This window comes from Ruditapes philippinarum, unplaced genomic scaffold (assembly GCF_026571515.1).
Source record: "Ruditapes philippinarum isolate M1 unplaced genomic scaffold, ASM2657151v2 ctg9108_1_1_1_1, whole genome shotgun sequence".
Taxonomy (NCBI): domain Eukaryota; kingdom Metazoa; phylum Mollusca; class Bivalvia; order Venerida; family Veneridae; genus Ruditapes; species Ruditapes philippinarum.
Window position 1 is genome coordinate 1 of NW_026853215.1, and position 26,483 is coordinate 26,483.

Here is a 26,483-nt window from a genome sequence, read left to right on the forward strand (position 1 = left end):
TTACTATAAATAAGTATTGTAAGTTTCAATTGAATATCTCAAGCAATAATTGAGATATTTGACTTTACAAAAAACTTTAACCAAAATTTCTAAGTTAAAAAGGGGCATAATTCTGTCAATATTGTAGGCAGAGTTATCCAACTTGTCAATGTGATGTACATTGTTACTATAAATAAGTATTGTAAGTTTCAATTGAATATCTCAAGTAATAATTGAAATATTTGACTTTACAAAAAACTTTAACCAACGCAGACGCCGACGCGGACGCTGACGCCGACGCCGGGGCGACTACAATAGCTCTCATATTCTTCGAATAGTCGAGCTAAAAAAGGGGGAAAAACAGACATGTAAAGGACAAACTTTTTTTTTTTGCAACATTTAAAGAATTTCTCGGAAATAATTTAAAAGACAGGCTAGATAATGAAAAAATACAACAGAAATTGTCAAAAATATCAATTTTACAAAATGAATATACAAATCAGGGTAAGCTGAAATTCAAAATACATTTGTGTATATTATATATTTCTTTTTATACCTGGTACTGTGTAGCAGTTTGTAAAGTTTTCTGTGCTTTACGCCACTGGTTGCCTTGGTTACCATACTGTGACCATACTGTTGAACCAAGATGACCAAATGAGCTGGTGTAGACGTTTAGAGTTCCAATGTTACTACCATACATGTGATACCAGAATGTCAGACACATGTTGTTAGTGGCCGGGTATGTCTTACTAGCAAGTCTAGCTTTGTCTCCTTGTTTCCGTGGGGATGATGTTTCAGTGTACATGTAGTGACCTATAAAAAATTAAAGACAAACTTTTCCAAATATTGAAAAACAGTTTTCACTTATTCTTTTCTAAACTAGAACTATCACTAAATGTGATTAATACCCCCACAAGTCTGCTTCGGAAATGAGGATGTTACTAGTAACAGAATACCTTGTAAAAGAATTGAAACATAGAGTTATGGTTGTGGGCAATTAAAGATAATTTGTGGTTCATGTATGTTGCATTTCCTTTTCAATGTGGTTGGCCATTGATGAAGTTTAATTGAATTACTCTGTAATAAGTCAGAAAGACAAAGAAAAAGAACAAAGGGCAATAAACTCTATAAATTACTGAAGATAGAGTTATAGTTCTTGTGCACTGCACTTCCTCTTATTGTGCTTGACCCATTGTATGAAGTTGTTTTGAATTCCAACCAGTACGTTTTAAGTTATTGCTTCGGACAAGGAAAAGTATCAAAAGGGCAGTAACTCTGTATTTTGTCAAAATGGAGTTATGACTCTTGTTGCACTGCACTTCCTTTGAATGTCCTTGAAACTGTATGAAGTTGTACTGAATTCCAAACAGCAGTTTTCAAGTTATGCTCTGGACAAGGAAAGTAACATAGGGCAATAACTCTGTAAATTAGTCCAAGATGGAGTTATGGTTCTTGTGCAATGCACTCTGCACTTCCCTTTATTGTGCTTGACCATTGTATAAAGTTGTTTTGAATTCCAACAGTAGTTTTCAAGTTATGCTCTGGACAAGGAAAAGTAACAAAGGGCAGTAACTCTGTAATAAGTCAAAATGGAGTTATGGTTCTTGTGCACTGCACTTTCTCTCAATGTGCTGGACCATTGTATTGAAGTTATAATGAATTCCAACAATTTAGTCTTCAAGTTATGGTCCGGACAAAAGAAAGCAATGGAAAAGAAATAAAGGGCAATAACTCTGTAATTACTTTAGATAGAGTTATGGTTCTTATGCACTGCACTTACTCTCAATGTGCTTGACCATTGTATGTAGTTATATTGAATTCCAACCATTAGTCTTCAAGTTATGCTCCGGACAAAAAAAAGAAGGCAATTGAAAAGCAACAAAGGGCAATAACTCTGTATTACTTTAGATAGAGTTATGGTTCTTGTGCACTGCACTTCCCCCTTATTGTGTTTGACAATTGTATGAAGTTGTTTTGAATTCCAACCAGTAGTTTTCAAGTTATGCAACGGACAAGGAAAAGTAACAAAGGGCAATAACTCTGTAATTAGTCAAGATAGAGTTATGTTTCTTACGCACTGCATTTCCTCTCAATGTGCTTGACCATTGTATGTAGTTATATTGAATTCCAACCATTAGTCTTCAAGTTATGCTCCGGACAAGGAAAATGCAACGGACAAAAAAAAAAAGCAATGGAAAAGCAACAAAGGGCAATAACTCTGTAATTACTTTAGATAGAGTTATGGTTCTTGTGCACTGCACTTCCCCTTATTGTGTTTGACAATTGTATGAAGTTGTTTTGAATTCCAACCAGTAGTTTTCAAGTTATGCAACGGACAAGGAAAAGTAACAAAGGGCAATAACTCTGTAATTAGTCAAGATAGAGTTATCGTTCTTGTGCACTGCACTTCCTCTCAATGTGCTTGACCATTGTATGTAGTTATATTGAATTCCAACCATTAGTTTTCAAGTTATGCTCCGGACAAGGAAAATGCAACGGATGTCTGGACCGACCGACCGACCGACCAACCGACCGACCGACCGACCACCGGGTGACTCCTATATACCCCCCCAAACTTTGTTTTTGGGGGTATAACAACAAAAAAATTCCATCTGTGGTGAGATGTAGCTGCATCAACTTATTGTCTTTAACTATTGAATTGAAAACAAATATTTAAACATGTGAATGAAGCTTATTTTTATTCTTATTATCAAGAGATTTAGGTTAATATATTCACTGAATCAAATGGTCTGCCTACAGTAAGATAAACCAGCAGCTTATCTAGGCTCAGCTGTTTGATTATATCATATCAGTTAGGTAATAAAATTGTCAAATATGATAATTATCAAAAATATTTTTCTAAATATCAACTTCTTTTCATTTTCTTTTCTTTTTTTCTCAACAAAGAGATTCAATTTTTCAGGGAAAACACTGTTATATCCAATGCAGGATTCTAGTTGAAGAATAAAAGGTTCAGACATACCGTCAGTGGTACCATAAGAGTGATCTGACATTGGTCCGGTCCCAGAGCTTCCTGTAGCACCAGAATTCCATGTCCAGTCAAAGTCATCATTAACCAATTGTTGATAGCCACAGATAGACTTGTCCTCAAAATCACACACAGCTGAACAAAATACAAGTCAGTTTTAGTGATTAGTATAAATTCTAAAGACAATTTTTTTTATTATTTTATTTTTAATTTTCATCAATAATTCTAATTTGAATCAATATACTTCTATAATAATGTATAACATTCAACATTTTGAAAATTATGTCAATTTTTGTGGACCAATTTATTTTCTTCCATTAAAAGTGTTTAGACATTAATGAGCAGCATCATGACAAAACCAAAATAGTGCATTTGCGACCAGCATGGATTCAGACAGCCTGCGCAGTCTGATCAGGATCCATGCTGTTAGCTATCAGTTTCTCTAATTGTAATAGAGTTGGTAAGCGAATAGCATGGATCCTGATCAGATTGCGCGGGTGTGCAGGCTGGTCTGGATCCATGCTGGTCGCAAACGCACTATGTTGGTTTTGTCATGACGCAGCTCATTCAATCATATTAATTTCTGATATTTAACAAATCCTTTATCAAATTTAAGTCATCCATTAGAGAACACAAAATAACATTAAAATCATAAAAATTAAATATCAAATATGTTTGTTATAATTGATAAATTTCTGACTCTAAAGCTTAGGCAGAACAAAAATTAGGTTTTGTTAAATTGAAATAATTGTATTTACCAGGTGGTGGGCATGCTCCATTTGTAATTGTGATATCATCAAGTGCTATATCACCTTGGTAACCATTGCCTTTAAGAGCTTCAAATACAATCTGTAACAAACCACAAATGATGAATGGTGTACATGGTAAACAATTTAAACTCTATGTATATCAAATAAGTTTCAGCTCCTTACAATGTCTGTAATGTATTCTATTATGTAATTTTTACAAATAGTGTATTCATCTTAAATAAATGCTATGTATTTTTATTCATCAGACAAATATTTTCCAAATGACAGTTTTCTCCTATTGTTTCCTATGGAATACATACCTGTTTATTGGTAAGTGGACCAAGTTCAACTTGAGCTGAATGCCAGGTGTTACCCTGCGTGCCAACTTTGTTCCAATATGGACTACCAAGGTTAGAACCAGACTTCAGGTACATCGTGAGAACACTGACGTCCGAGCCATACATATGATACCAGAATAAAACACATGTAGCTGTCTGTGTGGACAGAATAGGACTTATAATACGTGCAGAATCATTAGCTCTATGCTGCGATGTTTCAATGTAAATATAATATCCTGAAAATAAAAACAATACCCAGATTTATACATGTACATTACAATATCCTGGACAAATACAAGACTCCCAGTTTTTTTTCTTAAAAGAACTTTACGATATTGACATTTAAACAACACAACATATAATGGGCTCAGTTTGCCAGTTACAAAAATAAACATATTATATACAGCATATATAATTTTATATGTCAATGTGGCATGTATTTATGTTAAATACTTAAAATATTATTTCACTAATTGGTTTTATTATTCTTACCATTTGAACTCATTGTTGTATGGTCAAAACTAGGTCCAGTATTAGAACTGGATGTACGTCCTTTACTGGATAACCCAGGAATGTCTTTTTTACATTTTATTTAACAAATAAAACATGACCTTGAGGGCAATATGCAAGTTTACGGACTGGTTGGTCAGACTGAGGAAGGTATATGGCCCGAAGCGCAGCTGAGGGACATATACCTTCCGAGGTCTGACCAACCAGTCCGTAAACTTGCATATTGCCCGAAAGGCCATGTTTTATTTGTTATATTATACCGAATCTAGATCCAGACCAGCCTGCGCATATCATGCTCGATATCAATTTATTTTACTGTCTAAAGATGTATGATTTATTATTGAAAGTGCTAAGGCAGAACTTCATTTAATACTGGATAACCCAGAAATGTCTTTTTTACATTTTATTTATGAATATATATATACTAACTTGCAGTTGTAAACGATGTAGGTGAAGGAGTGGAGCCTGTGGGTTGTGATCCACAAGTACCTGCAACTACACTGATATCATCTAGGGCAATATCACCATTAAAGTTATTTCCTCTAACACCTTCAAACAGGATGTAGAAATTCTGTGTAAATGACAGAGTTGCCTGCCCCTTGATCCATACATCACCTTTGTTACCACTGACATTAAACAATGTCTGTTGTGGTCCGAGGCTACTCATCAGATAAACATTCAGATCACCGATACCTGTAAAATGAAATTACAATCTTTAAAACTTTTTAACATACTGCATTCAGAACTTACCCAAGTTTGATTTTGGATTTCAATTAAAGATACACATAAGTTTGCTGTGAACAATTAAAAGATACTGCATACTACCATGGTATTATTATTAATGAAGCTTAAACAACATAGAAATCTAGAGTTTGTACAATTGGACTACATACATTGTAATAATGAACAGTTCAAATCCATGCCATGTTCTCAACAAAGTGTATCCCACACTGAACATGAATAATTAGGCATATACAATCTTGCATGAAAATATTTACTATGTACCAATGTTTCAACAATTTACAATTGAATCAATAACATAGAGCTTCACTCTAAGCTTCAATATATATACAATTTTAAAATCAACATAAAACAATATAATAAAGTGTACAAGTTAGCCATAACTGTGCTCTTTTAGCATTCTAAATAGACATTTTCCATTCAATGATTTATTCTGATTAAAAGCCATAACAAAAGCTATATTTTACCTTGTCCATACATATTGTACCAGAAAGTTAAACATGATCCTGTAGTGGGTGTTAACTGATCACTCTTCAACCATGCCTTATCTCCAACTTTCCTCGGTGCACTTGTCTCAATAAATACATAGTAACCTGAAAATAATATCAAATCATTCTAAAAAATCTAGTTTATATCATAAAATGCAGCATAATTGTCTACTTTATGTCTCACATAAAGATTAAATTAGTATTTGTAAGACCATAAGTAATATAAATATAGGGGGCGTCCGTGGCCGAGTGGTTAAGGTCGTTGACTTCAAACCACTTGCCCCTCACCGCTGTGGTTAAAACTTTATTGCTATTCATTAAAGTTCATTGTAGGGATCTATCAATTTTTATTAAATATACTAAATACAAAAATGGTTGGAAAGAATACAATGATTCTCGTCAATTGTAACTAGCTTTATCTTACCTTATTTGCTCACCATTTTTCTTGTAATTATTTGATTACCCAACAAAATTTGTCAAAGAAAATGCCTGTAAGGTAATACAAAAGACTGTAAAAACATGAATATATTAAACTAGTACCTGCAGCAGAATTGGTGGTGTGGTCATTGTGAGGCCCTGTTGTAGATGATGGGGTACCTCCATTATCTCTTGTCCAGTCAAACTGATCACCTACAACATTTGTAAAACCACATAGATCTTTCTCAAAGTTACATGATGCTGGGGCTGCACATGGTCCAGAAGTGACTTTGAAATCATCAATGGCAATGTCACTAGAGAATGTAGTCCCTCTGATTCCTTCAAATACAAGCTGTAACAAACAAATCACACACTATCATAAACCTATAATATGATAACACAATACTTACAAAATGTCTTTAGACTTGTTAACTATTATTGGAAGGAAATTTTTTCAAAAAAAAATTTCCTTTCTATAGTATCGGTCTGCCTATATCAAAAAGAACGAACAACACCTAATTGCATTCTGTTTAAGCTCAATAGAAAATAAGTAGTTAATGCGACCAAGAAAGTAGTGCAGCAGAACTATATGTATACTTTCAAACGTGGATGACTTGAAGAAAAAGCTGATGTTCAAAAAAACTTGAAATGATGATATTCAATGTTAGCTAACATCAATGGAACGTGTACGAAAAAAAAACATCAGTATTATTACGCATTAGGCCAAAGAAAAGTTTGTGTCCATGTACAATAAATTGAATATAAATAAGGTGTAATTTTGTAGCAGAGATGCTGAAAAATTCACATGTAAGTCAACCGAAGGGAAATGAAAGTATTTATTGTATATATTTAGCAATTTATTGAATAGCATTTTATGCCACCGCTGATTTTTTTACGTCAATAACTCAAGAGGAAACAATGGATACAATATGTGGCCTTAAAAAAGCGTACTATTTTCGCAAAAAATGGTTCGCAAACTTTCATAGAATCAAAGCGTTTGAAACAAAAATATTATTATATAAATAATAAAAAACAAGATAACAATACAAGTCTTTCAAAGGTATTCTGGAATTAACGGATGCAATTTGGTAAAACTTGGTTTTGACTAGTAGGGCACACCCGCCATTGTTCGGACCATCGACAGAATAACGTTCGTGTTTTTCAGATTTCTCCATCCAAGACATAGATTTGCTGATGAATAACATCTCAAAGGTTTGTGGAAATGCTTTTATTTCTTTGTTCAAAATCGTTTTGTGTTTGCAGATGTTAATTTGTTAGACAAACGAAATTAGGTCAAGGATTGTTTACATTATTGAATTTACAGGTAAACTCGGCCCTATACCAACTCGGGACAGGTCAACTCGGTCCTCTATTAAAACCATATAGCCTATTAGGATATAGATTGTTTAGTTAATAAAATATTGTTTGAAATTATCTTTAAGATAAATAATTATCTTAAGAAGAGATATCAAGACAATATATGTTAAATATTAATCAATAAGGAAGTGGCTAGCCGTACGGGCCCGTACGGCTAGCCAAAAGTTCTAGCCGTACGTGAGTCACGTACGACTAGCCTGGACACACTGTATTGGCTAGCCGTACGGAACTTTTCAAATTATATAGAAGTCGAAAATGCATATGTTATTTTGTGTCCTTAAACGACGATTTTAATCAAATCTCCGCATTTGTCCTAGTGTGTTCACTTTAATAAAGATGCTCCGCAATTTTGCAAAAAAAAAAATGAATACGAGTATAAGCGTTGTATAATCTATCTTAATAAGATTAAGTGTCAAAGTTATGATTTGTATGAAAGATGAATTGTTAAAACGTTAATTAAGCACATGGATCGAATAAATAATGATCGGAGGGGAATAAATAAATAAATAAAAAGAAAGTAAGTAAAAAAACGGTGAAAAGGAAAAATAATTTAATAATGCAAACTTTCCTTAATGATGGACGATGGACAAACTTCTATACCGTAATTATCAGAGCCCAACAACAATTATTTTCGGTGTTTTTGTTTGTTTGTTGTTGTTTTTTTTTTTTTCAATTTAAAAATTACACTTAATGAAACAAAAAAGGATTATTATCAAAATTTTGTAAACTATTTCAATTGATGTTATTTAACTGCAACCAAACGCTATTTTTTCTCGACGTCTTAAGATAACAAAGTACATTTTTTACTGTTGCCAACACGTCGATTAATCTCTAAAAAGTAAACATTCTTGACTAAAATCCTCGCTTAAAGTCATAATTAATTAACATATGCACTTTCGCCTTCCATATATTTTTGAAAAGTGCCGTACGGCTAGCCAATACAGTGTGTCCTGGCTAGTCGTACGTGACTCACGTACGGCTAGAACTTTTGGCTAGCCGTACGGGCCCGTACGGCTAGCCACTTCCAATCAATAAATAGAGTTTTTAGATTGAAATTTTGTGACAATGAATTTTATTGTATTTAATACTGTTTGTTTTTTAATATGGCAAATGCTTGTTTAACGATATTTTTTACAAAAAAATCTGGAGTAGCATAAAATGCGTTTAAATTGTAAATTCTTTCTTTCTCTACAATTTCACATACTTTTCAATATCCTTGAGTAGATGTCTGTTAGTGTGAAAATGTTAAACCATGACAGTTATGATGAAAACATATCAAAAGTAAGAAAAGTAATCATTATCAGTAATTATGTAATTATGGGCCGAGTTGACCCGTGCTGAGTTGGAATAGGGCCGAGCTGTCTCGAGGGCCAAATACGTTTAAGGGCCAATCTGACCCTGATTCGAATTTACAGTGTTGACTGTTGTGAAGGATTTGCTTTTTCATTTCTATTGTATATAGACTATCTATTAACATAGAAATAAGTTTATAATATGTTATATTCAATTGTTGTGTACAATTGATATTCGATAACTGTATAAAAATTTATCATGGCCCTCTTGATTTTTAATTGGCGAGGTCCGAGGACAGGCAGCCTTTCGCACAGACTGCAATTTGCAGTTGGTATAGTAATTTTTAGTGTTTGATGATCAGAAGATTTTTTCCTTCTGAAAATCATGGACTTGAATAATTCAAATCTGTGTGAAAGCGCAAAGAGAAAGAGACTGAAAATTAATTTATTATTTCTATGGACAATATTGATGTAATAAATTTGTAATAAAACATGTGGGTCAATTTCCAGCAGTAATTGAATCATGACAAAGAATTTTTAATAATTTTATTTAACTTGTGGCTACTTGAAAATTTCATGCTGGATGTTTGCTTACCATTACATTTTGCATTTATAAGAGCTCTATGATTGACATTAAAGTCCACGGGCCAATTCATTTCTGATATATCTATAATCTTTCCGATATCTTGTTATGATATAAATGACTGAACATCATTGTAGAATTATAAGGAAAAAATATATATCAGTGATTTTTTTACCTTTGCATCCTGAGTCCAGAACTCAATGAATTTGCTATGGATGCAAAGTTTCAAATAATGTGCATCTTTTGGATACATACTTTTTCTAAGTAGGGAGTCCTGTCTGACAGAAATTTGGTATTAAAATTAATACCAAATAGTGTTCAACTTATGTCAATCATATTCTAGGTCCAGCTAAGATATAATAATGTGCTATACTATAGGTAAGCTTAAAAATATTAAGGAAAATGAAGTTTTGATTAATATCAAACTAAATTAATGGAAATAAACATATTAAATTTATTTGACAGTTTTGAATAATTTCAGTATCAGAAGCATTGTAATTAATATAGAAATCAAATTCATTTTTTTCTTCATTCCATTGTTAATATACCTTTCATATCACTAAAGCAATATTAAGCCCTGTAACTTGGATTTTTCTGCTAAATTTTGGGACTCATAGATTTATAGCCCAGCGAGTACTAAGGACCCACACTGATGAGTTTGTAAAAAAATCACTGTATATATGTTCATTCTTTGTAAAAATGTTAGAAGACTTGCAAGTTACCGACTTTATCATTGCATTTATTTATTATTGAAAAAATGCTGAACAGCTAGTCTCAACAGTGTTTATAGGCTAGAATTTTCAGTTTGCATTAGGGCCAAAATTATTAAATATATTGTTATAGTCTGTCCCATCAAATTTGAACATTCCATTTTTTATTTAATATAATAGTAAAATCATTTAAATTAATGTCATCTTAACCCTGACGTCAATATCTCTAGGCATGTTTTTCATTTTTTTCATAAAGTCAGTAATATGGTCAAAATGTTAAAATTATATTTTTCCTCGTTGACTTACGTTGTAACCTGACGTGACGTCCATTTCAAAATGGCGGCGCCCATATAGACGTCATTTAGGGTTCGTCTCACAATTACGGTGAAATGTACTCGTTAATTATAAAAATTTGATTATATTTATTTACTTACTGATCAATAGCTAAATGTTCTCATTAAAATGAAAAATGAGAACAAAGTTGGTGTCAAAAAGGCAATTTTACTAGCAAACTATTATTAAAATAATCAAAATCATTTAAAGCTAAAATATCGCTAACCGCTTTATAAATTCTTACACACATCAATTAATAACCATGATAAACTGTCGTATTTTTTAAGATAAAAAGAACAATGAAGTGATTTGATTAGATAGCTTTCCAATAAAGTGCGTATCTTACCGCAGCATGTCGTAGGGTGCGGGAACACTAGCTAGAATATGATAAACAATATCAACAAGGAAAGGCGGCGTTCAATGAACGTAACCCCCACATGACCCAGCTAGAAGACTATAAAAAATGGTTCTTTGCTAATTAATGTTTAATTTACACAATTCTTTAGTTGTCTGAATTCTGTCCATTAGTATGTATCACTTCTATTCAAAAATAATTAAATTGACCAGGTTCGATGGGATACAAAAATATGTTACCCTTCTTATTTCGGGTGCGATGTCCGTGCGCTAAAACTTTCCGTAGGTTTCAACTTTCACAAAAAATCGCCAACAAATACTACATTATCATGTAAATCTGACAAGAAATATATAGAAAGGAAAACTGATTCACTATATGTTTCAGTATTGCTTTGCTTGTTACCACAGTGTCTACTTTAACTAACTCCCTGGCTAATGAGAGAACACAGACTTGCGTTCGAGGAAAATGTTAAATTATAAGAATATAATATCATGCTTTCTAGTTTTAGCAATCAAACGTAGGCCTATACACTTTAAGTTTGTAAATACAAATTTAACTTCCCGTCTCACAATTCAACAAAATGTCAGTGATTTCACTGATTTGATATTATTAAGAATAAGTTTGAATAAATTAAATTGGAGTGTTCAATAAGCGACAATAAGTGTTTATTTCATGATTTCCGGTGTTTTATTGTAATATATCAGATGATTATATTCTGATAAACCACTAGTGAAATTTAATATGAAATTAGGCAAAGCCTATGAACGGGGAAGTCGGTAAAAAATCCTTTCATTTTTCCGTTTTAAAGGTGTCATTCGGTATTATATGTACCAACTTCCGTTTTCACTCGGAACACTCGACGTTTATTATTAATCCGAAAAGTTGAGATTTGTTCCGTTATCGGAATACACCGCCTTTTATCATTGAGTTACATTGTAAATGGCGGCGCCTAACTAGAACTGACACTGAAAATTTCATTGATAGGTATAGAATTCTATATATTTTTTAATTGTTTTTTATATGAATGTTCTTTTAAATATACACGTGTAGTCTATAGCCGGGCAAGCCAAAGCCCTTTTACTTCCCCGTATAAAATATAATTTTCACTGTAGCCGGACTATATCTGAATGCGGATGAAAAGAAAATCATAACTAAATGGAATAACAGGCAGAAATAAATGCCATCATGCGTAAATTTTGCTTCTTTAGGAAAAGAAAGTCGATGTCATCATACATAATGTTAAAAAATGTAACAAAATTAGAGAAATGTAACAGACCTATATTTCAAAATTTATGATGTGACGTCATGATGTGATGACGTCACAAGGGAGAATGCGCGACGTTACGCGGCAAAATTAGTAAAAACATACTTAAAATCACTATAAAAGCATGAAATAAAAAGAAAATTTATTTGTTTTACATATAAGATTGAAATATATTTCATTCGTGAACACCAGCTATTATATTTTCACTCGTGGCTACGCCACTCGTGAAAATATTGCATCTGGTGTTCACTCAGTGAAATTATATTTCAATCTTACATGCAAAACAAACAAATATCCTCTATGTTTTCTTAGACTCAAAGTGTTACATATAATTATTATGTTAATATGAAGGGGAGATCGAGTCAAAGAGAAACACCGAGTGACTTTCTCAATAATTTTAGCCTTCCTAAAATTTAAAAATATTCAGTGAAAATACAATATTAGATCTAGCATATTTTTCGCGGGAGAAAAATACGGCATATTGTATATTTTGTAGCTAAAATAGTAGGATTTACAGAAGTCATGAAAAACGAGATTATATGTAGGGAAATTATTTCTGAGAAATATGTAAAATAGTTTAAAACATAAAATCAAAACGAATGTAATATGTAATTAATGGAAGAAGTATTGTACTGTTGTAGATTTATGTCAATAAGTGTGTTTAAAATTATCTAGATGATCTAAATGTTATCAAAAGTTTTATTATTCATATATGAATTGAAGGTGTATTTTTACAGTTAAGTTGCAAAATCTGGGTATACAAAAATTATTTTAAATTTCATCAAGACAAATTCATCTCAACGCTTAAAATTATCTGTTTGAGGTTACATAATGCCTAGCCGCTCTCTGTCAATGCCGCAACTGGAATCGCGAGGCATTTTTGTTACGTCATATATTTCGTAAATTGTTGTTGACGTAATAAAGTTTCGTCTGGAATCCATTTTCAAGAGTAAATAAGCATCGTGATGTTGACAACTAAAATGGATGGGCCGTTCTTGAATTATGGATTTGGAACATAATGAATTATGATGTGTTTCATTTACATATTTCATTTGCTAACCCAGATAACTCCACAAATTGAACAATGTTTTAATAATGAGACGGATTAACAGTTTAAAACATCTGGATCATCATAAGTGACAAGTGTAGGAGTCATGTCATTTAGGAGTTTCGAAGTAGAAAAAATCGGATCTACGGAACTGGATAGATACTGGCAATGAAGGAATCTTCAGATGGGACGTTTATAAATACTGTATCTATTCCGAAATTCATAGGAATTCTATTCAGCTTAAAAGTAAGTGTAATTTCGAGATATTTTATCCATTTGACTCGGTGTTCTTGTTGCTTATTTTTCAATTTTTTTAAAGTTTTTCATCATGCATTGCAACTAAACCGTTACATCTTGTAGAATCTAGATCCAGCTTTGTAAAATAATCATGAAACGACCCCGAGAACCTCATGTATATTTTAGAAACATAACACGTGTTTTCTCCCGTTCATCTTCAAATGAAGAGTACTTCGGCAATGGCTACGAAAAAAAAACAACAGATACTTGCCATAGAGAAATTAAACTTTGCTTTTACAAGAAGAATAGACACTTTAGAGAACACTCCTGAAAAACTCGAGGGTGACTTTTTTTTTGTTTATAAAAAAGTATTATTTTTTATTTAACATCGTTTTGTAATTTCATACCAATCAAAAAGTCATTTCCATTTTTAATGGGACAGACTATAGTCATGACGGCTTTCCCATTGCTGTCATCAAACTTTAACCTTTTTCATAACTTTTTCAGATCTTGGTGTATTGTCTTCATACTTGGCCACAACAACCCTTCAAATAGACCAGACTAAACTAAATTAACTTGACCACCATATTAACATTCAAGGTAAATGTCTAAATTTTCTTGATTTTTGCTATTAGTGGCTATAATTTGTTATTTTTGAATGGATTGTCTTCAAACTTGAACAACAATCTTTCAGGATAGGACCTGACTCACTCATAAATGTCCTTGAAGCTTTTGTGATCAGAAGTTGTACAGAATAATACAAACCCAGAGCAATTTCATTCACTTGGTTTTTTGCAACTTCTGAGAAAATGGATTTTAAAGATAGTTGTTTTCTTGAAATTTCAGGACAGTATAGTAGATAGTAAAGACATTTAATACATACTGTATATACACTATAATTACTATAGTATACTATAAAAATCTTTATGCTTGGACAATTTTAAACAAATTGTTTCTTAAACAGTGTAAAAAATTAGGATTTGAATCGACTAGGCTGGTCAGACTACTAGATTGGAATATTCACTTGTCCAAAAGACATTTCACTAGCACGATTCATTTGTTCAAAACAGTTGTTTATATTGCCTCTGAAAATACAGTAGCCTGGTCGGGCTTGTTACTGTGAAAAGTTGATAGCCCGAGGAGAAATTTAGTAGTCGGACTCTCAGACTACTGCTAATTTCGAACACTGCTTAAATTATTGATTTGATATTAACTAACATAATTATTGGGATACTATATGTATATCTAATAATAATTATATTTTATGTTTCAGAAGTTCGGCCTACATGTCAGATTTATGAATGTGAACAGCAGGATATAGATTTTAAGGATGCTTTAGGGTCAATGACAATGAAATCACGAGAGATAAAGGCTAAAATGTGAGACTGTCAATCTGACTAACCTTGAAGTGAACAAATGGAAAAAATGTCTCTTTCAATAGATAGGGGCTTTTAAGGAAGAGGTACATGATTATTTAGAAGTATTTGTATATGATATTTCTTAATTATTATATTCTAATAGCTTTTTTTTTCTTGACTTGTTTAAAGGCTGACACAGGACAGTTTATTTTAAGTCAGTGAGCTTCGGTCACTGGATAGACTATTGTCACAAAAAGCCAAATTTATAAAAAAGAATAACAGTGTATTTAAATATCTTATACAAGAAATTAGGAACAAAATTAATTGCAAGCACAATTGTGACATGTAACATGTATTTAGGATTTCAGCTTTCTTTTCCTTTTTACCTCAGGACAATTCACATTAAAATATTGAATATTCACAGTAAGTAGTGTTAGCACTCTGACATATCTGACATATATGATCATCTTATCATCACTTAGCTGTCTATAGCTTATCAGAATCACTCACATTTATGAATTTAAATAATTTTGAAAAAATTGCTGCTTAGCAAATAGATAAAATACTTGGGGTGTCTGTGACTGATTGGTTTAGTTTCTTGATTTTAAACCTTTAAGCCTTTCACTGCTGTAAGTTCGTTCTCGGCAAGGGTTTACAAGTGGAATTTTAATTTTGCAATTAACTTTTTCTAAACAAATATTTCAGGAAACAGAGGCGCTTACATATATGATAGAACAGTAAAAGCAGGAGTGATAAGGAAAGATACATGTAGAATAAGATGTGTCTTCATGTCTGAAACACTAAAGAAATAGAAATATTGTGGTTTTATAAACTTTAAAAGAAATTGGAATATCAGGAGACTGCCTGCCCTTTGCAATGTTGGATAATGAGTTCTTAGATGTGATGTCGAAAGCCTCATGAATATAGTACCATGACTTAATCTAATTAGAAAAAGAAATGACATTGAGGAGAAAACTAGTCACCAGTCTTTCACCAAGAACTAGAGATAACTTTCCAATATTTGAAATATCATAATATGTATAGAACTTTATTGAGCCACCAGTTTTTCACCAGGAAAATAAGATCACTTGACTATTTTTAGCTCACCTGTCACAAAGTGACAGGGTGAGCTTTTTTGATCGCTTTTCGTCTGGCGTCCACTTTAAATGACATCTCCTCATAAACCACTAAGCCAATTTCATCCAAACTTCACAGGAATGTTTCTTTGGTGGTCACCTCTAAATATTGTTCATAGAACGCTGGTTGCCATGGCAACCAAAAGAAAAAAACTTAAAGTATCTTCTTTTAAAGAACCTAAAGAGCTAGAGCTTAGACAAAGTATCTTCTTTTAAAGGTATGAAACATCTTCTAGTGAGTGTCTACCAAGTTTGTTCAAATAAAAGCCCTGGGGGTCAAAATTGGCCCCGCCCCAGGGGGTCATTGAATTCCCCTATATGCATATAGTAAAAACTTAAAAATCTTCTTTTAAAGAACCAAAATAGCTAGAGTTTAGATATCAAGCATGAAACATCTTCTTGTAAGTGTCTACAAAGTTTGTTCAAATAAAAGCCCTGGGGTCAAAATTGGCCCCTCCCCGGGGGGCATTGATTTTCCTAATATGTGTATAGCAAAAACTTAAAAACCTTCTTTGAAAAAACCTAAATAGCTAGAGTTTAGATGTTAAGCATGACACATCTTCTGGTAAGTGTGTACAAGGCCCCACCCCAGGGGTTTCATTGTTTTTAACTATTTGTGTACAGTAAAAACTTAAAAAATCTTCTTTTAAAAAACCCAATGAGCTAGAGCCTAGATGTTTAGCATGAAACATCTTATGGTGTCGACCAAGTTTGTTCAAATTTAAGCCCTTGTATAAAAATTGGCCATGCCGGGGTGGGGGGTGGTGCAGAGGTCTTTGTTTTACATTATATGTGTGTAGTAAAAACATCATGAAACATCTTCTAACGGGTGTCTTACAAGTTTGGTCAAATAAAAGCCCTGGGTTTTAAACTGGCCCCGCTCCAGGGGCCTATATACACATGGCCCTCTTGTTCAACAATCTTGTTGAAATATGTATGAACAAATCTTTATCAACTTCAAGCTTTTATTGAAGGAATTTGAAATAACTTGGCAGAAATGATTGTTATAATAAGACAATGAGTCATGTCAACAACCAGACCCCTACCTCCAGGGTCAAGGTCGCACTTGCTCATTCAAGGTCAACTTGTCTTTTTGAGAGTATATCTCGTGTCTGGTCTTCCCTATCTCTAAAGGGATTTTGTAAATTCTTGCCACAATTGCTCACAATAATGAGAAGATGTTTCATGCTCAACAACAGGTCACCTGCCTCCAAGGTCAAGGTCACACTTGGAGGTCAAATATTAGCATAGCCTGTTACAGGGTATATTTCGTGTCCGGTCCATAACTTTGTCATTTATTGAAGGAATTTGAAATAACTTGGCACAAATGTTTGTTATAATAAGACGATGATGTGCAACAACCAGACCCTTACCTTCAGGGTCAAGGTCACACTTGCTCATTCAAGGTCAACATTGTCCATTTGAGGGTATATCTCGTGTCCAGTCTATACCTTTCTTATCTTTGAAAGGATTTTGTAAATACTTGCCGCAATTGTTCACAACAATGAGATGATGTGTTATGCGCAACAATCGGTCACCAACCTAGAATGTCAAGGTCACACTTGGAGGTCTAAGATTAACATAGCCTGTTATAGGGTATTTTTTTTTGGCCGGTCCATAACTTTTTTGTATATCAAAGGATTTTGAAAACACTTGGCACAAATATTCACTATAATAAGACAATGTGTCAAGCGCAACACCTGCATCCCTACCTCCAAGGTCAGGGTCACATTTCGAGGTAAAAAATTAACATAGTCTTTTAAAGGGTATATATTGTGTCCAATGTAGAACTTCTTCATAGTTCAAGGGATTTTGAAATAACTTGGCACAAATAGTCACAATAATAAGACGATAATTATGTCAATTACAACACCTGCACCCCTGCCTCCAAGGTCAAGGTCACACTTACATGTATAAAGGTAACAAAGTCTGTTATATGGTATATTTTATGCCCCGTCCATAACTTCTTCATAGATGAAGGGATTTGGAAAATACTTGGCACAAATAGTCACAATGATAAGATGATATGTCATGCACAACACCTGCACCCCTACCTCCAAGGTCAAGGTCACACTAAGAGGTCAAAGCAGGGATTTTTTCCAGGATTTTGGGAACATAACCCATACCCATGCAACTGAGAATTTCAGCGATATTTTGTTAAAATTGGGAAAAAATGTATGACTGAAAGTTTGCAGTGATTAAATGTATGCAAGCAATCACTGCCTAGGATGGCTTCTTCAAACATTTAAACACTATTACAGTAAAGAAGCCCTTATTTTCAAAGATTTTAGAATTCTTTATTCAATATTTATATTTTTGTAACTTTCAATTGGGAATATTTTCCTTTGGATTGGGAAAATAATAATCTATTTTCAATTGGGAATATGTCCCAATAACGGCTATAAAATAAGCCAAAAAATCCCTGCAAAGCATAACATGATATATTTTGAAATTCAGTATTTCATTTGATTTCTTTAATAAATTAATTGTTGCATTTGCAGATCCAGCATTGATCATAATTTTGGACTGAAAATCCTTAGATCCCTGCCTCAATCTTTTGAAATAGCACAATTTTTTGCTTCATATAAAACTTCCCTGAGGCGGGGGACGTTGGTATCTCTGTTACAAATTCTTGTTTATTTTACCAACAAGTGTTCACTTTCAAACTTTTGATCATTGTATTTTTTGTACTACCTTTTGTATAATGTTGTATTTTATTTATGTTCTTATTCTAAGATTAGCATGGCCAACTCATGAAAGTCCAAATGATGGTCAACTTTTTTATGTTTTTTTTTTTTTTTTTTTTTTTTTAACATTTTACTTTATTTTTACAGTGTTCCTCTGAATCATACATTCTGTTTTAGTTAAACATGCACTTCTTGTTACTTATTTTCCCATACTTCATATTACATTGATCACGTTTGATGTGATGGCTCATAAAATTGTAACAATATCATTCTTTGTACTTTACCTAGTAATTTATGAAAACAGAAATGCTCTTGTAAGCTAACCAATAAGATTTGTACACCTTTTAAGGATTCAATTTATAACTGGTATATTCAACAATGTATCAAAACACAGGTCAAGTATGATGTCAGTTACATTCCACAAAATTTATACAACATTATGCATTCCTTACCAAATCATATGCAAAAAAAAATGATTTATAACTGATAATATTTGAATGCTTTTGAAATCTATAAAGATTTTTCATATAACTCTGGACAAAATTTAACAGTCTTCAGTGAGTTGGAGTGTAGTATGAAAAATCAGGTGTCTGTTGCAAAGATCAAGGTCACTACTTTGGATCAAAAGTCAAATAATAACTTAAAACATGAGAGTATATTTCTATATACATGGCTGGATTTTCATAACATTTATCACAAATGCTCACTTATGTATACATCTTTCTCCCCAATCTGAAGCTTTAAGGTTCAGTTCTGAATAATGGCAACAGGCTTGATATATGCTGCCAGTGGGCTTGTCTAATTATGTACATATTTTGATTACCCACTCAATATAAGCATTGTACTTAACGCACGCAGGCATTCAAGTCCTATGGGCACATTTCTACTTTTGACTATATTTTGTTGTATAATGTCAGTCTTGTACATTGTAAAAAATCCTTAAAACAGCACCTCCTATATTACTGGCCGTTTGCATTAAAGCTTCTTTCTTTCAGATTGTTATAAATTGTATCACCTCAATATGTACCAATAATTTAAAGGGACTCACTCCATTGAGGTTTAAAAGCCTAAAACATAACATTTGAATTTCTACAGAAATGAGCCGGGGCACTTGATACAGAAATATATGCACAGATAGTGAAGAAATATACTTTGAAATGAATTGAAAATCAATTTTTTTTATGCTTTTCTCAGCTTGATCTGCGTGATATGTGTTTAAACGCTTTCATTTTGGGTAATTTTTTTACAATTTGAATAATTATTCTTGAAAAACGAAGTGCGCAAATGATCTGAAATTTTTCTCAAAGATTAGTGGTCAAAACATACATCAAGTGGTACATTAATCTAGAAAAATAAATTTCATTCTCATCATGTCAAAAAACCTCAGTGGAGTTCCTTTTACACATTTTATCTGACAAACTAAATTTCATTATCTCCATATATTTAATCATTTATTTTTTATATAACAATTATTTTTACTTTTATGCAAGTTTTGACAATAAAAGTTTATTTTAAATCATTGTTCTTTGTTTTGCTATGACTTTAACAGCATGTACATCAATTTCATACTAAAACACAATTAGTTATGTTAGAACTTACAAATGTAAGCACATGATGAGCTTTTCTTGTCCTTGAGTTTAAAATAAAAAGTCTCTTCATTAACTATGATTAAATAATGCTTATGGCATGGTCTTGAATTCCTATGAAGTTAAGTCATATAAGTCGTGGCCGATTTAGGTCAAACTGAGTGGTTCTTTGTGTGCATAAATTAATGCAGTAGTATTATCTATTAATTCACTAATTACTATATTAGTAACAGAATTGCCTATGATTTCAACTGATTATGAGTGTCACAACTTATGGGTTTGGGGCCCTGGGCAAAGAACTAGTTATCAGCCCACTGAACATGAGTAGTGCAAAAACGGAAACAATGACGTCACATTTTACGTCATCAAATCAGCTAGCTGTAGATTGAAGCTTGCACATATTCCTTTGTTTTTAATTCACACGCATTAGGTATTTCTATGAAAATTTCCTTCCAACAGTACTTTCAGTGCTTTGATTTAAATTTAGATATGACATGCAGGCAATCCATGGTTGTACTGACCGATTGATGAACCTTTAAACCACCTAGTATTAATGACATCTCGATCATGAACTCAGTTCTAAAAATAAATCCAGCACACACAGCGGAATTTCCACAATATCAGTTTTCTTTTTTAAATAACTGAAGCACGTATGACATTTTTGTAAGTTTATCTGCATTTCATTTGTTTGTGATAATTTTATATTCATTTTCAGTATACATGTATGTACTAACAATATGTTTTGATACAAATATTTAATGTGTTATGTGACTGTACCAACTGCAAAACAATGTCGGTTAGATATCTGAAATATTAATAATAAGTTTCATGTTCATATGTAACATATTTTTGTGTGTAAAACATTGCATGTCAGTTTTATTTAATACGCACGTGCGTTTATAGAAATAGGGATGTGTATGTAAAAAATCTTTTAAAAAGGTAATGTTATTTCAAGAATATCATGTCACATTTCTGCAACTCACATGATAGAAATGATGTGCATATTTTTGCAGGTACTAGTTGAAAAAAGTATTTTCAAAAGCTTTATCTTTTCATGAATACTGAATCATAATGGCTAAGCATAAAGTTTTTCCTTTCCTACATTTGCTTCTAACAACTTCTTCTCTATAACCATTTGACCAAATTTGATAACATTTCGTTCCCTATGGATATTAACGTTCATATGAGTTTTAAGTTTAAAATAATTTGCATAGTCTGTCTTTATTTATAACCTTAAGGAAGAGAATGAATCAGGATGGTATTTTACTTCTTAATGTCTTGTTTTTCTTTCTCTGTATGCAGAAAAGAATTTGTAATTACGTAATGTTAACGCTAAATAACGCTCCGCTTTTATATTTGACCGTGACCAAATACGAAGTTATTTCTGTTGCCTTTCACACAGCCAATCATCGGCGAGCTTTCATAATTTTGAAAGCGATGTGGTTTCTAATTTTAACCCTGGAAAAACCAATACTGAGTAGATAATTTTCACGATTTCGAGAACAAACATGGCATTGCCCATTAAAAATTGACTATTAGTATATTATATAATTTGTTAAAAAATAAAATTTACTTTAAACATTTTTTTTCTAACAAAAATCAGTTTGTTTAACTTCCACGGATAGCGGTATTTTGGTATATGTAAAAATCGGTTTGATTGCATGGCTAAAACAGCTTTCTCGGAAATCCGAATTATAAATTTAAAGAAGGCGAAACATATACGGTCGTCATCAGATCTACATAAAAGAAATAAATAGATCTGAACTTTAGTCAGATTGTCTTAACGCATCTCACATCTTACTTATCTTACTTGTACCTATTGTCAAGTTACAGGTATCTCTAGTTTACGGAAATGATCCATTTTCAGTGTGGCAATACCACGTGACATTGACGTCATTTTCGGCATCATTTCCAAGACAAATGTTGTTCGATTCGGAAAAGAAAATAGCCGTAAATATTTTATTTCTGTACCAATTTCTTTGGGATATGCACCAGTCTACGGGGAAAAATATAAGCTTTCCACAGAATATTGGATCTTCGTCAGTTTATAAGCCGTTTAATCAAACACTGCATAACCTTGGAAGTTGCTTGTATTAGAGCGGGCTTCAGTTGCAAGCTATTTCGTTTTCTGGCGTTATCTGGTCTACGTCATGATTTAAAAGTCAGGTTTACATCAACCGGGAGTACGGAAGGCAAAACTCTACCTAAATATGTTCATATTTTTATTATGAATGACATAAATCTTACATTTTTCTTCAATTGTCAATTCTGGCACCAGTTCCAAGTCGAAAAAAAGGACTACAGTTTAAAGCAGATTTTAGAATCCGTTGCAAATGCAAAGCAACATGCCTACCGTTCTCTTTCTATAATTACGTTAACCATGAAAAACATGTTATTTACTATACGATTTACATAAACACAAATGAATATTTAAATGATTTTTACTCGCTGCGCTATAAGTGATTTTAAATGTCGTAAAATTGTTGTCTGTATTTGTAAAGAAATTGATTTGCTCTTTCACGGTAATGATTATGAAAAATCTATTTGTGTCATGTAGCAATACTAAACGTGGAATTGAAATCAGAAACCCTAAATATCGCCCAAAACGGCAAAATTGAAAATGTTGCAGGCTCGGATTGACTTAGCTAGCCTGTCCAATGAACGTGCACATTCAGGATCACTTCGATTTGTATGCTGTGAAAAGGGTTACGCCTCAACGCGGCAATTTTAAAGTCAAAGGTTATTCTTTTGTAAAGAGTTATTTATACGTATAACCATATATATATAAAGAACCTGTAGCAATGTTTTAGTATGATAGATTCAGCTTTTTAACACAGTGGCACTCGTTGATAAAAAATATTTTTACATCCTGTTTTCATACCCACGGTAACCGTTTTTCGTGAACTGGATATAACTTCGTTCAGTTAAGAACACTATTAAACACACTATTAAACACTATCTATTTTATAATTGCATTTATTTCTGTTGATAAACTGCATATCTGACAAATTTAGTTAATTATATCAGTCAACTCAGCTTTATCAGAGAGCTCACCAATATACATTGTAAAGAGAGGAAGGGAACGGAATATTTATGGTTTGAAAACATTTAAATCGAGTAGAAATTTTTAACAATAATGTCTCTTTCAACTGAATAAAAACGATAGGGCTATTTGGGACTATTTCTTATCGATGTGGTCATTGGCTGTAAATGCATGGATTATTGCACGCGGCATGACCTGCAGATGTCCTCTTTTCCGAATCGAGCAACATTTGTCTTGGAAATGATGCCGAAAATGACGTCATAGTCACGTGGTATTGCCACACTGATTTTAAGACATGTAAAAACAGCAGTAAAGAACACCAGTTAAAAAAAACAACAACAAAAAAACAAACGAGCCGAGAAAACCCAAAGACTTCGCTTAATTTGCGTAACCAGAATATGATTGAATGACACTACACATGCACGTTGCGTGTGCTAGTTTGTAACAAATTTTTGAAATAATGATTTCGTTTTACAGGTGTGCTACCCTTGAAGAAACAAACTACATTGCAAAAACTTAAATAGCATTTATTGTGAGCTGTTGATGCGTTTATTGTAACGGTAAGAGAAGATTTATTTTGATACAAAGAATCATAGTCGCCGCACGTTTCTTTTTAATGAAGGAAAGAAATTTCATAAACATGTCTAAAATTCATGTGCAAATATTACATCAGCCAATATGTAAATTAGTGCAAATGTACAATTTGTTAAGTAGTTTTAGCTCAAAAAGATTCATTCATATATTACTTTCACAGATGATAACTGTATTGAAGGAGGTGGGATGTGTTATTTATATGCCTGCAACCTTAACATTTGATGCTCTACAACCTATGTTTACATTGTAACTTTCAAAATTTCTACGCTATAAACAAGTGTCAGAGTGTAAAAATATTTGTTACGAATAATTTAATATCACATTATAACAAATGGATGTCAAAAAACTTCAACAAGAGATGCGTAAATGGGATCGACCAACCGCCATGTTTGTCGCGTTACCTATTCGTACAACTGAAAAATACCAGTATTAATGTACGAACATAGGCACTTGATGGCAAAAAGTTTTTTTATCGACTACCCTTTGTGACCCGCCGTGATTTTTATAAACATTTATCTTGTCAATTCAACAAAAACGTCTTTTTGTATATAAATTACTACAAGGTTTGTCTCTCGCCATGTTTGCAAGCAACGGACCTGACACTGAACTGTTTACAATTATTTGTGTGACCACTATAATAAGATATTAGGCAATAAATGAAATAATTTCTATATTCATGGCTGAACGGCGATTCCAAGCATTTTTGGAAATGGTTATACTTGTATGGCCGTCTATTCATTTTCCTACAGCCGAGATTAATTAATATTTCAAGTGAAAGAAACAACATCAATAACTTTCTTTTAAACTCTCTGGAAGTGCTTGATAAGGTCAGTGTATATAAGTCCTCGGCCTCGAATTTTGTGAGAAGTGATCAATATACATTTTGAATGTCCTTTAATTAACGTATACATAACGGTAAAACAAAAAAAGTATTCCTAAACTGAAAACATGTATAATTTCAAGTCAATGTCAACACATTTTCCCAACGTCACTAGTTTTAACGATGCAAATTTATAATTTATCTAACAATAACAATGCCAATTGATCCCAAAACGTTTCTGTCTGGCTATATAAAACTTTTTATCAGATTTTCTACCAAATTTATCCTTTTAAATCATGGATCTTGCAGCTAAAATATCTCTACTCGTTCCAGAAGCATCTTAAGAATTGTTGAAATTTTGTCATTCGTTATAATTGTTTGAGCTTGAATTCACTTTCAAATTTGTTAAATTCAAAATTGTTGATACAGTCAAAGGTATTTACAGAATATCTCCGAAGAAACTTCCCCTCGAACCCTGCCAGTGACTTTAGATTTTTTTTTACCTGAAGATGCTATAATAGTGAAGTCTCCAAACTATGAAACAATTAAGAAATAATATCAGTATCGTAGGCCTTCGTGGTCAATTCCTACGCATCAAAGCTCCCAACCGGTGTTAAATAGCCGATATACACCGCTAAGACCGATATTATTTCTTAAATAGATAATTATCTATTATTTAACTAGTACATGTACGTCTTGGCAGTTCTGGGTAAATTTTAGTGTTTTTCGAAGTTAGATACGTATTTGTTGTATATTTTTCTTATCTAAAAGAAAACATATCAAGTAAGTCTGATAAAAATCTTTTATTTATTGTGTTAACACGAAAACTAACTAGTTAGTCAGATAGTTAACTTGATAATTATATGGTTAACTGTTGACAGAAATATGCCACCATACTATAAAGAGGCGAAAAAAACCTTAATTGATAACAGTCTAGATTTGACATTTTAATCAAACGTTGTTGGAATGATAATTTCAATCACATTTCGGATGAGCTTGAAGATGGATCAAATCAAAGATAAAAACTTTACTCTATATAAATAAAGAAAGTTATTGTTAAAACTTTAGTGGTTACATTTTCTATTTGATTTTGATCAAACTTTGCCATGAGGATTATCTCAGAAATGTTTCATAGTTCGAATATGGGTCATCTTTGGTTAAAAATTAGGTATCCAGTTCATCATTTTTTGCACTTTCAATAAAGTTAAGCAAATATACGTGGGTGAGCGAAGGAATGCCATACGGCTCTTTGTTTTGAGTTCTGGTGTTACCCTGTTTCGTCATCATCAGTAGTATATGGGACACTTTGGCATCACTTACTGCGCATGCGCGAGCTTATTTTGGATTATAGTTTGAATGGCATTACGCAATCTATTGTTGGCAAGATACGTAATCAAGAAGTGTTTATTATATAATTAATCTTATTAGACCGGTTTTATAAAAAAGGGGATAAGAATACAAACAAAGGTGTATTGTTAGTTAGATTATTGATATTAAACGTGCATTATGATAATGACAAAGGGGGGTCTTTTAGGAATGTTGATAATGCTTGCTTTTGGAGAAAATAAAATTTTTTTACCGGCAAATTTATATAAAACACCCGTAATCATTATGTCAAATTTGAATAAAATAAAAGCGTTATACTAATAAGAAGAATAAATATGGATGAAAGTTTGGTCAAATTTGATATTAAATGTTGTTTGTTATACAGAATAGTGATATCCCTGTTGAATAGATTCTTATAAGGTATAAATGATAATACTGAACTACTATAATTTTCGATGAGAAAATATTTATACGCGATATTCTAGCAAATATATAAACATTTTAATTATGTCTAATTTGAAGA

The 26,483-nt window shown here is 32.4% G+C and overlaps 2 protein-coding genes and 1 long non-coding RNA gene across 3 annotated transcripts; 1 reads left to right on the top strand and 2 right to left on the bottom strand.

The window, feature by feature from the left end:
• Positions 1 to 509: 509 nt before the first annotated feature.
• Positions 510 to 4,617, bottom strand: LOC132736120 (MAM and LDL-receptor class A domain-containing protein 1-like). The gene is made up of 5 exons (XM_060723201.1): positions 4,548 to 4,617; positions 4,038 to 4,291; positions 3,727 to 3,817; positions 2,963 to 3,103; positions 510 to 792 (listed from the first exon to the last, which is right to left on the bottom strand). Exons 1-5 carry the CDS (start codon positions 4,558 to 4,560, stop codon positions 530 to 532), a joined length of 762 nt encoding a protein of 253 aa, XP_060579184.1. The 5' UTR covers positions 4,561 to 4,617; the 3' UTR covers positions 510 to 529.
• Positions 4,618 to 4,972: 355 nt separating this feature from the next.
• Positions 4,973 to 7,395, bottom strand: LOC132736122 (MAM and LDL-receptor class A domain-containing protein 1-like). The gene is made up of 4 exons (XM_060723202.1): positions 7,288 to 7,395; positions 6,335 to 6,584; positions 5,774 to 5,899; positions 4,973 to 5,258 (listed from the first exon to the last, which is right to left on the bottom strand). Exons 1-4 carry the CDS (start codon positions 7,393 to 7,395, stop codon positions 4,990 to 4,992), a joined length of 753 nt encoding a protein of 250 aa, XP_060579185.1. The 3' UTR covers positions 4,973 to 4,989.
• A 6,469-nt stretch (positions 7,396 to 13,864) lies between these two features.
• LOC132736121 (uncharacterized) lies at positions 13,865 to 19,829 on the top strand. The gene is made up of 3 exons (XR_009626544.1): positions 13,865 to 14,010; positions 14,684 to 14,872; positions 15,474 to 19,829. It is a non-coding gene; the product is annotated as an uncharacterized LOC132736121 (long non-coding RNA).
• Positions 19,830 to 26,483: the final 6,654 nt, after the last annotated feature.

What these genes read in the sequence shown, in the direction of transcription:
- LOC132736122 (XM_060723202.1), bottom strand. Translation starts at nt 7,395, where the DNA reads ATGTCTTGGATGGAGAAATCTGAAAAACACGAACGTTATTCTGTCGAT. An exon ending in AGTTTTACCAAATTGCATCC is followed by an intron (nt 6,585 to 7,287) that starts GTTAATTCCAGA and finishes GGTTTATGATAG; the next exon opens with TGTGTGATTTGTTTGTTACA. An exon ending in CACCACCAATTCTGCTGCAG is followed by an intron (nt 5,900 to 6,334) that starts GTACTAGTTTAA and finishes TATTATTTTCAG; the next exon opens with GTTACTATGTATTTATTGAG.
- LOC132736120 (XM_060723201.1), bottom strand. An exon ending in GTCCACTTACCAATAAACAG is followed by an intron (nt 3,818 to 4,037) that starts GTATGTATTCCA and finishes GGTTTGTTACAG; the next exon opens with ATTGTATTTGAAGCTCTTAA. An exon ending in CTCTTATGGTACCACTGACG is followed by an intron (nt 793 to 2,962) that starts GTATGTCTGAAC and finishes AATTTTTTATAG; the next exon opens with GTCACTACATGTACACTGAA.